This window comes from Choloepus didactylus, chromosome 14 (genome assembly GCF_015220235.1).
Source record: "Choloepus didactylus isolate mChoDid1 chromosome 14, mChoDid1.pri, whole genome shotgun sequence".
In the NCBI taxonomy this organism is placed as follows: domain Eukaryota; kingdom Metazoa; phylum Chordata; class Mammalia; order Pilosa; family Megalonychidae; genus Choloepus; species Choloepus didactylus.
In genome coordinates this window covers 12,740,387-12,757,925 of record NC_051320.1, presented here as the reverse complement: position 1 = coordinate 12,757,925, position 17,539 = coordinate 12,740,387, and the positions used below count along the sequence as shown (strand labels likewise).

The window sequence follows — 17,539 nt, the reverse complement described above, 5'->3', positions numbered from 1 at the left end:
AGAAGATTTTACATTTTATTGTATTTTATGAAATCTCCCTTGTTCATTCATTCACTATCAGAATGCATCTGGTTAAATCAGTGACCTTTTAAGGTAATACAAGGTGAAGATTATTTCAGTCCTAATACTAGTTATAATGTTGCTCAGGTAGGTACAGCTCAGCTTTTTAAACCTGTAAGAATTTGGTTAGTCTGTACAGTTTTCACCACCCATCCCCACAGTTTCCAGGAATTATATAAATTAACACCAGTCCTCTAAAATTCCAGTTGAGAATTTGATTAAAATATTTAATTACTACAAGACTATTTCATTCATCCATAAATTGTTATAATTTGAAAAGCTGTATAATAATAAGACCTCAAATTAGCTGTTTCTAAGTCAAATATCCTCACTTTATCAAAACTCTTATGATATTTGCTATTATTAAAGATTTTTAAACATTTAATTGGAGAATTACCATCAACTAGCTTTTAATTTCAATGAATTTAATTATGGTTTTGCTGATTTGGGTAGGGCTAGGCATAGTCAGGTTCCCAGTCTCTTAAGTGATTCTCAAGAAGTCAATGGAAAATTAAATATTTGGTTGCTGATGGGATGTCATTTATGTTGCTCTGATAAAGACTTTAGACAGTGTTTGGCCATGAGATGCAGTGGAAGGACCTTTGGACTAGACATTCCTGGACTGGAATCCCTGCTCTGTCCCTTACTAGGATTTTGAGCAAATGAGACTAAGAATCCCTATTTCCCAGGATTATTGTGAGGAGTAATTTTAGGACATGCAAAGTAGCCACAATAATAGGTGATCAGTAAGGAGGTGATCAATAATGGGTGATCAGGAAGAAGTAGCTATTACTTCACCAGCAATATTAATCTTATGTTAACCTTAAGAGATTTTGTTGATTTCAAAAAAAAAGTAAGCATTTACTGATTCAACTGTAGATAGTCAACTATGTAGGTTATAGTGCTTTTTATTCTTGAGGAATTTGAACACATACTTCAGATATACCTTAACACTAATGTCTCTTACAGGGTTTAGTTTATTACTTGATGTATTTTGTGCTCTCCATGGACCAAGAGAAAAATGTGTAGAAATTCTGAGGAGTGGTCACTTGCTAGCTATTTCACCAGGTGGAGTTCGAGAAGCCCTAATTAGTGATGAAACCTACAACATAGTATGGGGTAATCGTAAAGGCTTCGCTCAGGTGGCAATCGATGCAAAAGTGGTGAGTTGCATAAAATTAATTATTAAAGTCTAACTTAGTTGAATTTTCAGTGCTTAAATAGTGAGCAAAAGCATATAAGCATTTAGATACTTTCATTGCAATACTTGAAAAATAGTATAACTCTATAAGGTACCAGTAGAGAAATAATTCTTGCGTGTGGGGAACCGTCTTTAAAATTTGGCAAAGATCCAGCTAAATTTTACAAAATCTGAGTTCTCTTCATCTGATTTGTTAAAAGTTTTGTGTTCCTTCAGGTATACTTTTTTCTGTGTTATTTGAATCCTTTGCTCTGATTGATTTGGGCACATTTTAGTGACAGTTGTTGATTGGTTTCATTGTAGTTCTTTTATCTGTGACCAATTCATGTAATAATAGGACTCAAATAGTATATGACTATCATTTTTTAAATCAGCAAATCATGATCAGCTATCTAATAGTATGAATAAAGAGAAGAAAGAGATATTGATGTGATTTAGACATTTTTAAAAGGCTTTACAAATGAATTTGTCAGTAAAACTAAATGTTTCTCTGGGATTCAATGTAATTATTCTCCTTTGTAGACCAGAGAATGTGAAGGCCAATTTTCTTCTTTTATTTTGCTTTTGGAAAGTATTTCTCAGCTTTTTGGTCTCTATATTTTACTTTATCCTATGAAATGCTTATGTATTGTTTCTTCTTCGTTTTCTGTAGTTTGTCAGGAAAAGAAATCATAGTACATTTGACAGTCATTTTTTTTCCATGTCAATTAGTTACAGCCTGTGGGCAGTGAGGAACACGTTTCAGTTTCTTGTGTACTCATTGCTGCCATATGAAGATACCAGTTGGCTCCCTTAGCTAGTCTGTCTGTCTTGCAAATACAGGCTATTGATTAAAAAGGAAAAGATTATGAATGGCTCATTCTAACCCAGGATCAGTATTTGAGAAAGAATGGAAATTTTCTCTTAAATTTTTTATTGCAAAGTTGCAATAAAGTAAAATGCTTCAAGCTCTGTCCTCTTTTGTACATATGTGTTTGAACCTCCTAGAATTAGGTTACTGCTGTAGTGTTTTAACACTGTGATCCTAGTAGAAGAGTTAATGTTGTTGTCCAAGTGCTGAATAGTAAATAACATAAAAATGTAAACAGTACTGCCCTATGGAAGATTATAAACTCCCTGAGGACAAAGCCATCTTTTCATATTCTTAAATCTCTATGTACTTAAAGGCTCTAAGAATTTGTTGAATTGAATGAATTAAAAAAAGAAAACAGATATTTAAACACTAGAGGAAAGAAGCCTTTTGAATATAACTTTATGTTTATAGAATTAGTGATATATAAAATTAATTTATAGCATGTTTTACTTATTGTCCAAAAAGTCTTAAGCATTAAAATGGGATACAAAAACTTAGACTATATGAATAATATAAAATACAAAAGGGTATGCACAATTGTTTAAAAATTAATGATAATCTATGTAATATATATTAAAGCAAGGATAAAAGCTAAATACTTAATCAAAGATAGTTCTATTTTCAAATTTATGTTTTGAAAGAATTATTCCTTTAAGCCTCAAATAAAGATGAGAAAAATTGATTTGAAATCATGTATATTTATCCTAGGATTCTAATTCTTGAAGTTTTAAGGAACATATTTCCTGAAAGAAGTGATCTAGAGACAAGAACTCCTCCAATCTTTTAAAATCTTTCTAGATAAGACTTAATTAATTTTTTTTCACAAAACTTCAGAAAATTTAAGAAACTGCCTTTTGCAAGTTTTAAAAAAAGGTTAAAAAAATCTTTAACATTGCTGATATACAAAATAGCATTGTCAGTTTGATAAACATTTGTACCACCTCAGAATTTTCTGGCGCTTTTACAGGCTTTATTTTAGTACTGCTGTACAGTAAGGAGATGACGCATGTGATTATTCCAATGTTACAGATGAGGAAACTCAGGCACAGAGAGATGAAGGGATGGAAGGCGAGGCAGAAGCAGACAGAGCGTTCAGGTCAGGACTTCAGGCAGCTGGTGCTAGTGCCATCCCTGACAGCATTTCACAGTGAGTCCGCCGACATCCGAGACTGAAGGGCTTGCCAGACACTTGAGGCACGTCTTTTAATAACACATGGATATAGTTGTAAGTGGCAGGTATGCCATCTGGAAAATCCCTTAACAGGCCTCAGAAAATCACCAGAAGACATTAGTGAAGATGCAAGACTATCGTTGCAGGAGTACCTGCGTTTAACTTGTGACGTAGTTATCAGAAAGTAAGGGGGCAAAAATCCAGTTTGTCAATGCAAATTCACAAAATATTAGTAGAAAATAATTAAGGTCCATCTGAAAGATGACAGATTTGATATAATGTAAATCTCTCTTATTTTGTGAATTCCTAAGAAATATGACTTTGATAAGAATTTTTAGGTAACCTTATGTCTAAATAAATTGGAAAAAAATTAGCTTATTTTCTCTAATTAGAAAGCAAATGACAAATGTAAAAAAATAGCCTTTGTTTAATTAATCAAATTCTTTAGATGTATTATCTCGGTTACAACCTTGGATATAAGGATAATTATTATTATTATCCCCATTTTGTACCTGAAGAAACTGAGACTTAGATGTGGTATGTGCTTTTTTTAGTGGCAGAGTTAAGACTACAAGACTGCTAAACTGATTCCCCAAGAATAATTTGAAAAATATGCATCCTTTCTCTGTCTCTCTTGCACATGCACATACATATGGGGACACACACATGTACATACACATAACAGTTCTATTCTAAGTTACTTGCACAACTATCTGTGTACAAAGGGAGCTCAAGAAAGGAATGCATAATTGTAAGACAAAGTCAGGTTGTGATAAGGTGATGTTTGTGGCATTAAGGCTGCAAGCTGGAATGCAAATTCAGAAACCATGTACCCAGACTATCTATAATACTCTGAGTCTGCTAGGGTAAGCTTCTCCTGTTTAATGGGTTCCTGAAATGCCCAGCCTCCGGAGAGGTAGCTATTTACTGGATGATATGCCACCCAAATAGTCTTTCCAGAGGTACTGGGTCATCCATTTGGCAGACATAAACCCGGCAGGACTGGCTGTAGGAGGCAAAATAGTGCATATGTAAGTTGAAAACTTCCTGTTCAAACACATTTTATAACTATTTACAACATTAGAATTTCAGCCATTATTTTATTTTACAAAACTGGTGATGGTTTCCTGGATCATAATCTGAATTTTTATAAAACAGTTCAGTGTACTTTATCTTTGTATGTGTTAGCTTTGTGAATTACCTCCATCAAATTTTAATTCCTTTCCCTGACTGCTTTTCTTTACCTGACTTGTCTCCTCTTCCTAACTGGTTTTGAGATTGCTTCTGCCTACTTCTGACCCTTTGCATGCACAGAATACAAACTAATTTATTGGAACATTGTCTCCTTGCTCTGTTCATTGATTCATCCATCACACTTTTTTTCCTTTTTTTTTTTTTTTTAGCTTCTTGTCTATTCCAGGCATAGTTCTAAGTGCTGGGGATACAACAGTGAACAAAATAGTCTTCTTGTCATAATGGGGCTTCCATTCTGGTGAGGGGAGAAATACAGTAACTAAATTATGAGTTAGATATATATGAGGTAATAATAAGTTTTATGAAGAAAGCTATACCTGTCATCTTTTTCCATTAGTCCACCAGATTTTACTGTTTTCCAAAGCTGAATAGAAATGACTTTTAATATCAGCTTATTAGAATATTTCAAATCCTTTTTATTAAGGCAGGTAATTCTGTATTAGCCATACAATGATGCTAGACTATAAATAATATGATAGTTGCCATACACACATACACACACACAGTTTAATCTAAAACATCGTTTAATTCAGTATAATTTGTGTACATTGTGAAGTGCTTTATTACATTTTTATCTGCCTCAGTATTTGCAGTAGGATAACCTCCTTACAGTGTACTTCATTATTTTATGACATTTCGTTCAGGTCTCCAGTTTTAGAAATCATATTTAATCATTGATAGCCATGGAAAAAATGAAAATCATTAACTTGTAAGCAGAAATTCTCCAAACTGATATAAAGAATTCATAATGATATAAAGAATTCTTTAATGTGTATGCTTTTCCTTAGTTTTTTTTATATTGAGTCTTATATTTACTTTTCATTAATGTTAAGTATTTTAGATTTAATATGCTCATAAGGTCAGCGTTTCACTAATTCTTTGTCAGCACCTTAACAAAACCTATGCCGTTTATATCTCTGTAACTTTCCCTATAGAGACAATATCTTGTTCTACTTGTACAACTGTCTTGTAATTTTTCTTCAGTGAGCATACTCTTCCATAGCTCACTGAAACCAACTCAATTTACCGCATCCATTTTATTTAATGAAATTTACAATTGCTGTAATTTCTAGTTGAGTTTCAAGGGTTTATGTGGAATGTTAGGGAAGTTGCTAAATGAAATACTACATATGACCACTAGGGGGTAGTGTTTCCAATTCATATTTTTACAAATAAGTTGAAATTAGTAAATCACACTTAGCCAAGTGTAACTTTGTTATAAAATATGTTGTTTTCATAATCTCAAACAGGCTCTCAAAAGTTTGCTTTAGTGACTCGATGGAGACATTGAAAGGATCAATTTATTTACTTTTTAATTTTAATTCTTTTTTTCTTTAGCCCATCATTCCTATGTTTACACAAAATATTCGAGAAGGATTTAGATCACTTGGAGGAACAAGTAAGTCCTGATTCACATGTTTTTTTTTTTTTTTTTTTTCTAATTTAAGTATAATATTTAAATATTTAAAGTGTTTGGGCTTTTGAACCCTATAAGGAACCCTTTCGAATTATTACTCTATTTAAATTTTGTTGTTTCATTTAAAGCCTACATAATAGCTGATTGTAAGTAATGGCGGTTCTTGTTAAGAGTATCATAAACATATTGAAGCTTATTGGTAATGGATTTTTAAAATTTCAGAGTGAATTATTTAATGTATTGTTAAATAAATAAACCCATGTTGTTGAGCTTTAGAGCAAATTTACATATTACCAGACTATCTTTTTAACTCAATCCAGAAGGATTTAGAGCTTTAGAAAAGGATGACAGTATGTTCTTGAACTAAGATTAACAATGTAAGGAGATACCATTTGCTTTGATTTACTTCTGCCCCTTCTTTTTATTTTATTATTTTGAATCATAATGCATTTACATTAAAAACTTCTTTTTGCCTGCCATTTAATTTAATATTAACATAATAAGCTTTGAATCCAGTATAGGAGCAGTAAGGATTGGATGAACTTTGTTTTTGCAATGTCTCTATGGTTTATCTTTTTATTATGAAATTTTCTGTTTGTTTTTGTAACCTATAGTTTTTGTATTTTATGTGATTGTTTACACTTTATATTCCTAGTTGTATTATTGTTAATGATCCTGAAGAGCTTTAAACTGCTGTTCTTTCTTTTATGATAACTTCAGTATTTTGTTGATATTCCATTACAGTTTTCAGGTCTTAATTTTTCTCTTTTTTTATTTTTTCAACTTTTTTAAAAGTAGAAAGGCAGATTAATAGAGTGTTGAACCTTTGTTCTGAATCATTTCTTCTAATTTTCTCTTATCCTGTTTCTTCTTCATAATTTAAGTGGCAGACCAGAAATTGCCCCTCATGTTTCTTTAATCGTAAAGCATTTTTTTTCTTTTGACTACTTTTTGATTTTGCTTGACTTTAGAGTTGAATACCTTAAAAATTAGTGTCTAGTGATTTTTTTTTTTAGTATTACTTTGGGTTTTATGGTATAATCCTGTTTCCAGCTATAAAGAGAATTTTAAAGTTTCAGCACAAATATGGATAACATGTTGCTTGCTGTTTTTTGATTCTTTGGTGATGCTTTTGGATGCTTTTTAAAACTTAGTCTTAATCCATCAGTCGTTCTACATAATTAACATTTATTGATTTGTCCTGTCAAATTTCAGATGTGGTCATTAGCATTAGTGATTCTTTGCTTTGCTGCATTAGTTTTGTTCTTCCTAATTCACAGTAATCATTATTAGTTCATTTACCTAGTTTATTGGTGCATTAGAGTCATATTTACATAAATCTATTTTATGCTTCAAAGTTTTTTCTTCCTTTTTTCATTCAACTTACTTATTCATGAGTCTCTAGATTTTTCAGCTTCTGCCTCTTGGTTTCCAGTCTTATCCTTTGTTTTTGCAGTAATAGTAAATGATTTGCCTTTTTAAAATTCTAATATTTTTAAAAGCTCATCTTTTAAAAAAATACTGTATTAATTGCCGGGAGGTGATACCCTGTTGCTTTCCTATTAGTCTTATACCATTCATTTGAAAGTTTCCAATTACTTGCTCAGAATATGTAGGCAATTAAAATGATGTTGTTTACCTTAATGCAGGATTATTTAGATGGCTTTATGAAAAATTCCGTTATCCATTTGCACCGATGTATGGAGGTTTTCCAGTGAAGTTACATACTTATTTAGGTGACCCCATTCCCTATGATCCAAAGATCACAGCAGAAGAATTAGCTGAAAAGGTAAATTATTCTTTCTTAGTCTTAGTACAAATTTTTCTTTTCAATTATTTTGTTTTAAAAATGCTGTTTTCTGTTCATTTATATATGCTGTAACCATGTTCTAGGTCAGTGGTTCTCAACCAGGGCAATGTTGCCTCCCAGGGGACATTTGGCTATGCCAGAGACATTTTTAATTGTCACGGTGGGAGTGCGACCGGTGTCATGCTGGTAAAATATCCTCTGATGCACAGCACAGCCCCATAACACGGAATTATCCCTCCAAAATGTCATTAGTGCTGAGCTGGAGAAACCCTGTTCCAGGCCCTGATAATTTAAAAAGTCAATAAGCAATGTTCGGAAGAAGAAAGCAAGCTTTGGCCTCCATGGAAATATCTCGAGAGGAAAATAGAACAATGGTTAAGAGTGTGGGTTCTGAAGTCAGATGGCTCCTGGCTTCACTGTGTGTTAGCTGTTAACCTCGGGCTCTCCTCGTCTGCAAAGCAGGGAAGAGAATAGCACCTCCTCTTAGAGATATCTGTGCAATTGGTTGCTCACTTTCACTGTTTAGAAAGTTTCTGGCATGTAGTAAGTGCTTCATGCATGCTGGCTGCTGTGTGGTTTTATCCCCAGTCCATTTGGGGAGATAAGTAACTAAACCACTGTTTGTAAGGTGGTAAGTGTTATAATAATGCTGTGCTTCTGCAGAGTTTCTTTCTCAGCCTGGCACTACTGACATTTTGTGGGGGCGGGAGAGTAGGACTGTCCCATTTACTGTGGGGTGTTTACCAGCATCCCTCCACCCACTAGATGCCAGTAGCCCCTGTGTAGTCATGATAATAAAAAATGTCTCTAGACATTTTTGAAATGTCTCTTGGTTGAGAACCACTGGCTAATGGTTTCTGGAAGCACAACGGAAAAAAGGTCTCTAAGTCAGAACAGGGAAGCCTGGAGGTGATACTCGAATTGAGTTTTGGAAGACAAGACGTGTTAGCTGGATGAAGAGTAATGAGGTGGCAGAACCAGACAGAATGTGCCAAGCTGTGGCACTGTAAAATGGCATAGAATTTGGGGAATTGAGAGCAGTTTGGAATAGCTAAAAAGGGTATGGTGGGAGATGAGACTAGAAATGTGGGAGGGTCTGAACTGTGAGAGCCTGTAATTGATTTTATTTCCTGAACTCCACGGGGAGCCACTGAGACATTGAAAGCAGGGAGAGTGATGTAATGGGCTTGCCTTTTAGAAAGATAACTGGAAGCAATATAGAGGCCGAATTTAGAAAGAGACCAGTGGAAGCTCCAAGGGGAAGAGACTACTCTGTGAAGGGGAAAAAAATTGGAAAAACTTCATAGAGTGTGGGCATTTGTGGGTGGGCCCTGAAAGGGCAGCATGATTGGGACATGTGGACTTAAGGCAGGAGGAAAGAGTGTGAACAAAGGAGCAGAGCGAGCAAAGACTATGCCTAAGGTGATGGAGCAGCAAGGCTGGGGAACCCCACCCCAGAGGTCCCCGCCTGAGTTTCCCAGGGTACGATAACATCCTAAAGGCTCTAAGGAGCCCTTCAGAGAAGAGGTCTATATAACTTTGTTTAAAAGAGCATGTGCCAGTCTTATTTGGCCTTTTTTCCCTTGATAACACTTAATTACAGCCTATGCAATAAGCCTGGGTAATCACTAGTCTGGTGTGTAGGGTTTGGTAGAGAAGATACTAGAAAAGAAATAGGAGCTACATTTTTCAGGGTCTTAAATATCAGTCTAGGGAATTTGTCTGCCAGAAACATTTCAGTTAGGAAATGGTTCTGTTTGGAAGTGGTGCATGTCTCTTCCATTCAATTTGTTTTGGCCAAAGCAAGCAGAAGTATTTCCTCTTCCCCTACAGTGGTTTGTGAAGATGACTCTGGCAGTCATGTGTACCCAGAATATTGGTGGAGGAGAGATTACAAGTGGAGAATTTAATTAATTTCTGAGACCTAAATGAAGGATAATAAGGACCTTTTGGGCATGTGCCACCATTATACCTAGAATTCCCCTCTACTATTGTAACTATGAATAAATAAAACTGTACTCTTTGAGAGGACATATTATGCTATTAATTTTTGTATCTCCAGTTCCCAGCACAATGTCAGGAATTTAATTAGATCTCAATGAATGTGTGATGAATGAATGAATGAGTTAGATAATGATCCCCTTATCTACATGAAAGGGAGACCAAGGAACAGATTTGAGAGATTTTTTACAGAGGTAGAATCCACCAGACTTGAAAACAGATTATATATAGTTGCCTGCAGGATATGTAGGAATATGTTTCTATATGTAGGTTTTTGAAACTATTGAATGGCAGTTTGGAAGGGAAGTCAGAGTTGGTGAAGAAGATTTGGAAGTCAGGTGCATTGAGACAGTTATTGAAGCTATGAGCTTCTGAGGCAGGTTCAGAGAGAGAAGAGAAGAGAAGAGGACCCAGGACAGAGCTGTAGGAGTTTTAGCAGAGGAGGAGTACGCCAAGGAAAGGGAACAACCAAAGCAGACTGAAAAGGAACTTTGAGAGAGGGAGGAGAGCAAGTAGCGTTCTGTGGCATAAAAGCCAGCAGGTGAGGCTTTTTGAAAAGCAGGAATGATAAGATGTAGTAACAATCTCAAATTCTTACAAAGAGATTGAGGAGGATGAGGGTGAGAGAAGACCATTCAGCTTACAGTTACACTCAGAGGGTATAAAACTATGTAAAGAGCAATGACTGTCATATTACTGAATCTCTTGGAAAATGGGATGAATGTCTTTTGCTTATGAATTCCATCCCAGGCCTGGGGCTAGGCCTTTTGCATATAGAGTCTGATTTAATCCTCACATCCACCCTATAGGCTAGACACTGTTATCTTTATTTTACACATATGAGAAAACTGAGTGATTCTGTCAGCTTTGCTAGACAGTGTTGTAGTAACAATCTCAAAATCTCAGAAGCTTGCAAAATAAAGTTTTCTTCTTTTTCCTATTACGTTTCCATTGAGGCTTAGCTGCAGCTTTGCTCCATCTCCTTCCCTCTGGATCTCAGGCTGAGAGAAGAGCCCAGGGTGGGAGGCTGCTGTTCTCCTGGCGAGGAAATGGTCAGGAGAGGAACCAGGGCAGGGCTCTTAAAGCTTCCACTTGGAAGAGGCTCCCTTCACTCCCATTTCCATCTTATTGACCAAAGCAGGTCACACGGCCAGCCTGGGCCTAAGTGGGGCAGGACCAGCATCCTGCCCTGGGGGGCCTGGAGGAGAGAGTGATGAATACCTACAGTCCAGTCCTCCATTCTGGGGCCCTTGGACAAGGTCGTTCGATAAGTCAGAAGCCTCAGAAAGGTAACATTGATGATAAATCACGTGCTTTGTTGTCCTTGAACGTCACACTTAGAGAACCAGCTCTTCTAGTTATTCCACTGGTTTATGAATAATACTCATAGTTTATTTCTTCCCTTTATCCCGAAAGTAAAATCCTTTCCTACTGGTTTTTAGGGTCATGACATAGTCTCCAAACAGCGTGACTCTCCTCTTATCCTGAAGTGGTGCCTCTCCAAAGACACAGCTCTAGCAGCCCTATGCCATGCTTGAAACCTCGCCCTTTGGCATTGCTTCTGCCCATGCATACCTTTTTTTTTTAAAAAAAACTTTTTTAAATTGTGAAATATAACATATATGCAGAAAAGGGATAAATTTCAAAGTACAGTTTGACCAGTAGTTTTAGAGCAAATTTCAGAGTACAGAATACCACAATTTCAGGTATTTCCTTCTGACTGTTCTAAGACACTAGAAATGAAAAAAGAAATCTATATAATGATTTGGTAGTCATAATTTTAAATCCTAACTTCTCTGCTTCAACTTCTCCCTCTTATTTGATCATTTTCTTAATCTCCAGGGATATTTGGGCAATGACTGTTCTAACTTCTTTATGTTGAAAATGGGTGTCAACATTATGGGGTAGGGGAATGCAACTGGTTGATGTTCTGGAAGAGACTGGTACCTATAAGTTTCAGGGCTTAGCTGGCATTGGGACATTCTAGAGGTTGTAAGTTTCTGAAAAATAAACATAATAACTAAAACGTTTATAGAGTGCTGAGTTTTCTTTAGGGTTTTCAGGAATACTATTGGTAGGGGCTTGGCATACAATGGCAATTTGCAGTACCTGGCTGAAGCTTGCAGAAGAGTAACCTTCAGAGTGACCTCTTGACTCTATTTGAAATCTCTTAGCCACTGAAACCATATTTTGTTACATTTCTTTTCCCCCTTTTGGTTAAGAAGTATTGCCAATCCCACGATGCCAGGGCCAGGCTTATCCCTGGGAGTCATGTCCCACGTTGGGGGAGGGTAGTGAGGTTATTTGCAGTTTGGCTTAGAGAGAGTTTTGGCATCCGAGCAACAAAAAAGGATCTCTGGGGGTGACTCCTTTGCATGTTTTTAGTAGGCTTAATTTCACAATTACAGAAATAGGTTTCATAGGGGCCAGCCTCAAGGTCGAGGGCTTGGCTTATTAAATTGGGAGTCCCCAATGCTTGAGAGAATATCAGGAATTTCCCAGGTGAGGAAATTTAATAGTTTCATATTTTTTTCTCTAGTCCCTCAAGGGGCTTTGCAAATACTCTTTTATTATCTGCCCCAAATACTCTGGCACCACTCATACTTTTTTGTTAACATAACATAGTTTGCTGTCCCCTAAATATGCATTCTCCTTTAAAATATAATCAACTTCTATTTTGTTCTTTTAATGGTCAGGGCTAGTTAGAAACACTTTTAAAAAAATACCGTGAATTTGTATAATCTATAGAAGGTTAATGGGGAGAAAAGGTGGGGGGGGAAAGCCTGACCTGGAAGTCTATGGCTCTGCCACTAGGCAGCAGTGTCACTTTGGATACGTGATATTTTCTCTTCTAGGTCTCAGTTTCCTTATTTGTAGAATGGAGAAATTGAATTAAATGACCTTTGAGGTCTCTTCTTGGTCAAAAATTAAATGAATCCTGTTCCCTTATTTTTCTCAGTTGAGGAAAATATATTTCTATTTAAAGTCCAGTGACCTGATTTTTCCTATGAGAGTAGAAAAATTCACTTACATTCATGTCACTGGTGGAGTTAGATATTTTATATATTCAACTTTATAAATATAGTTAAACCATACCAATTCAAACTAAGAAAGAAAAGGCCTTTCTGAATCATTGAAATAACTCAGTTATTGTTTCAATTACTTTATATACTTGATTATCAGTACTTAAAGTAACAGTAGTAGTCTACCAAAGCATATTTTAGTAGAATTTTTTAGGCAAACTCAATTTAATATATAGTTTCCATATCCATTTTTTTTAATAAGTTGGCATTATTGAAATAAAGTACACTAGAAATAAAGGATACTTGAAATTCTCCTTTTGAGAATTATTTATATTAATAATTTAAGCATAAGCTATAGTAAAATGATCCTTGGGTTATCACAAATTTGAAATTACTAGCATCTAAATTAATATTTAAATAAAAACTTATTTTAAATATGGGTGATAAACTATACAGACATTTTATTGTAGAGAAGAGCTATTTTGTAAACACCATCTAAATATGAATTAGAATATGCTGTAATAATTAATTCTGAAGAGGACATTTGGAATATTTCCTTAAAGTTCTCTCAATCTTCTCCTCTCCATTGTTCTGCCTCCATGTTTTCCTTGTCTATCTTTGTCTATCTCTGTCTCTCTGTCTTCATTTTCTTACACATACCCACACCACACAGATGCTATAGATTTATTTACATATACATGTGGAAGGAAGATGGAGAGCAGTGGATGGATTTGAGTGGTACTCGGCAGGTAAGGCTGATGGGCCCTGCCGATGGATTGGACACTGTGAATCAGAAGCAGGAGTTGTTGAGGATGACTCCCTGATTTTGGCTTGTTTAACTAGATGCACATTAGTGTCATTTGCTGAGAAAGGGGAGGAAGTCAGGAAAGCACAAAGTATGAGAGGAAAGAATGCTAGCTTAAATTAAGCATGTTGAGTTAGAGGTGCCTTTGAAATATTCATGGGAAGTCATAGTGAACATACATATCTAAAACTAAGAGGGCTGGAGATGTACCTTTGGGAGTCATCAGCAAATGGGTGGTAATCAAAGCTGTGGAAATGGATGAGATTACTGAGCCGCTGGGGAAAAAGTCAATGCCTGGTTTGAGGAGGGTGAGTCTGCAAAGGAGATCAAAAGGGAGCAGCCTAAGACCTAGAGAAAAAAACAGAAAAGAGGGGACTTCTGGAAGCTACAGGGAGTAGTCCGAGGTGATTGAGAGTTCACCTAAAATGAATATTAAAAGATGGGCCAGTGGACTTAGTGACAGAAGGAAGTCATTGGTGATCTTTGTAAGCATTGTATTTTCTTAATGCACAGGCTTGATATTTTTTCACCCCCAAATCTTGACACCTCAATACTTACTAAAGTCTATACTTTTTCATTTGGTATTTAATGGCCTTCATGATTTAATTGAAGCCTAATTGTTTGGCCTTAGCCCACCCAGCTTTTGAATACACCCTGGAACTCCAGCCTAACTGACTAACTCACCATTCCTTAAGCAGTTGTTGACCTGTGGTCTTTTTGCGTCATGCTCCTTCCTTCACCGTGGTTGGAATCTTAACTTTCCTTTGCACCCAGACCAGATAGGACCGCATTCATGGGTCCTCCCCTGGTCACTGGCTCCAAATGGCTCTCAAGTCTGAACTTCTCAAGACTTTCTTGTCACAGCTTAGGTCGTACGCATCACAAATGATCTTAATTATTTTGTACTTGTTTCTTCTTGCTTGATTATAAGCTCCTTGAGATTAGAAACTTGTTTCATTATTGTTACAGCTTCCAGAGTATCTCCTCTTACCTGAATGAATGAATGAAATTTAAAAAATACCCTCAATGGCCCATAACCAAGTGCCTCAGTACATCACAGTGTCATGTGATCTCAATAGTGACTATGAAACTGGCATTATTCTCATTTTACACATGTGAACACTCAGGTTTAGAGAGATGAATTTGTAAAACACATCTTTGGGCATTTTATGCAGCTCCAAGAAATTTGTAAAAAAGAAGGCTCATTGAAAGCTTAGGGTCTAAAAAGGCAGTGTGTATGTGTGTGTGTGTATAAATGAGAGTTATAAATAGCCATAAACTGATTTATAAGTAAGGGATGTTGAAATTTGCCATGAATTTAATGGGAAACAAATGGCTTTAGAAGATTTCTTGATGTATCTTAGTTGATTTTTCCATTCCTATGACTTAAGTGAAATTTCTGTTTAAACCATCTAAAAATTGAAGTAAAGAACTACATACAATATAATACCTCATTCTTAGTTTTCTCACCTTTTGTTATTGCATTGCCTGGTATAACTTTGGTGGATATGGTGATGAAAAAAAACTACACAAGAGTCTACTAATGACTGGAAAGGACTGAAACTTCCATTTGCCTACTAGTAATTACCTACTTTTTCACTTCTCTGATTTTTTTTTTCCCTTCGATTTGTTTTAGTGTTTATTTTGTGCAAGGCATTGTTGTGCTCAGTGCTGAAGAAATACTAAGGCTGTTTCTCCCTTAAATAGCTTATCATCTGGTGTGTAAATGCTGTTAATTCACAACATGATAAAATAAGTATAAGTGATATGCTCTGGTTATACTGAGAAGGAAGTCATTGATTCTGACAGGAAATGGGGACCAAATAGGAGGAACTTCTTGAAAGTAGTACTATGTAAAAATCTTTACAAAATAAATGACCTATACCAAGAACTGAAAGGATAACAGTATTTCTTTTGTTTTCTTAATAGACAAAGAATGCTCTTCAAGCTTTGATCGATAAGCACCAAAGAATACCGGGAAACATTATGAGTGCTTTATTAGAACGTTTTCATAAAAAGCAAAAGGTCAACTAGAATATGATTTAATATATTTATACATTTATATTAATATGTTTGGTTCTATAGTACTGTCTTCTAAATTTTGTAGGTTCTATAATTAGTATTTTTTTAAAAATCATGTTAGTAGGCCTCTGTCATAGAACTTGTTTAAAAATTGTATTGTCTTTTGTTTTTTGCAATCAATTGTGTCAAATTTAAACAATAACTCGTTACATGCCTAATAATTCAGAAAAGATCATATTTCATTTGTAAATTCCTAATGTATGATATAACATATGGATTCTTAAAGTTAGGTTTGTTAATAATCGCAATCTAGTTTAAACAAACATTCGTGAATAATGCTTCTATTTCTGTATCTGTTGAACTGAGCTAATTTTGGAGATGGTATAACTTAAGTACAGACACTTAAGTCAGGAAGAAAAATCCTTTTTTTTTTAATCTGCCCTTCATTCCTTGCGTGTCTCTGGGCAAGCCACTTAATGTTTTCGTGCCTCAGCAATACACTTTTTTAAACTTAATACCATGGTGAGGAATATCATTTAAAGTTCTTTATATTTGCTGTGATTAATAACTGTAGAACTGAAATTTTAGTTAAACAATACCAAAATCTTTTAGAAGTTTATATATTCTGTAGAATATTTAAATTATTCCTTCAGATATGATGTCCAGTTGCCAAGCACAATGAAAAAGATGTATTGTTTTCCAAATTGGATAAAAAAGAAATTAGGAGGAGAACATTTCTAATTACTGTTATTTTTAGTATTTATTATATTTTTAATAAGATTCTATGTACAAAAAATTATAGGGTATGCTGTTCATTGTCAGTCCTATAATATGGCATTTAATAGTCTAAGGTTAAAAATCACTGTCGTGCTCTGCAGTTTGTATGTTAGAAACTGATTCTAGGTTGATGGAAGTAGAGCTAAAGAAAGCTCTGTTCAATATCATGGCTTATTCAATTTGACTTTGCAACTAGTCAAATGGTTTATAGTTTCGGTAAAAATAACTTGAATAATGAATTTAAGTGACTACAGAGTGCTCTGAAAATTTGATGGCTTTTGATTTGTTGTCTCCTTGAAAATTGAATTTATTAAGTATTTAAACAGAAAGTATCAGAAATCAAGAGCAGTATATCCCTACCCCCTTATAGATGTTATTTGGATTTTTATATAGATTTTTGTATTAAAAGTGTGTATTTATGATATGTGTAATGTGTATAAAATGAAACAATTTGAATATAAAGGAAAATTGAAATGAAATCCATTTTCGTGTGAAATTGCAGGTGTGCCATTTTCTTATTTTAAACTGATTTTTTTTACTTTTACTGTCTATATATTTCCTACCCATAATCATATCCTTTTATCTCAGCCACAATAAATAAACCTGACTTTCTAATATAATAAATACATTTTAATTTCAATTTTAATGAGAAGAGTCAATTAACGATCATTTATAGCTTTTTTTCCCTCTCTGTAGTGTGCGGTGTTTGGTTAAAAAATGATAAATATTCCAGATTGAATAAATATATGATCATGAAAGCAATGAGAAAATGTATTTTAGGCAGCCCTTGGGTTTTAAAGACTTAAAAAATAAAAGCATTCCTTGCTGAAGTAGTAAAAGGTATTATTTCTATATTACGGTATTTAAATTTTACCACTTTACTTCACACCTTTTTTTGTTCCCTGATACTAATAGGAATTCTTCTTATCTTGCTTGATGAGATCTTTGTTTCTGCTGTTTGAGTTAAAATTCCATTTACAAGAGTCAGAGAATATGACTAAATATAGAAATGTATGTAATAATGGAAAGGGGTTGCATTAGTTCCTGACCCTTCTGGGGGGTAGTTTTCAGTCAGAGTCTGATGAAAACTAGGGACTTTTTCTCCAAAAGCATGCACATGGCACACTTTTATGGGAAAATTTTCA

General features: G+C 34.9%; 1 protein-coding gene across 6 annotated transcripts in view; it reads left to right on the top strand.

The window, feature by feature from the left end:
* Positions 1 to 17,270, top strand: part of TMEM68 (transmembrane protein 68) — a 51,056-nt gene extending 33,786 nt beyond the window's left edge. For 4 of the 6 annotated variants that reach the window (XM_037802814.1, XM_037802813.1, XM_037802816.1 and 1 more), the window contains exons 5-8: positions 1,030 to 1,223; positions 5,878 to 5,938; positions 7,606 to 7,745; positions 15,525 to 17,270. In XM_037802814.1, the coding sequence (XP_037658742.1) occupies positions 1,030 to 1,223; positions 5,878 to 5,938; positions 7,606 to 7,745; positions 15,525 to 15,629 (500 nt within the window). In that variant the 3' untranslated portion in view covers positions 15,630 to 17,270. Of the gene's footprint in view, positions 1 to 1,029; positions 1,224 to 3,143; positions 3,309 to 5,877; positions 5,939 to 7,605; positions 7,746 to 15,524 lie in introns of those variants that run through there. The other 2 variants (XR_005211615.1, XM_037802817.1) reach the window with 2 other exon arrangements.
* The last annotated feature ends 269 nt before the right edge of the window (positions 17,271 to 17,539 follow it).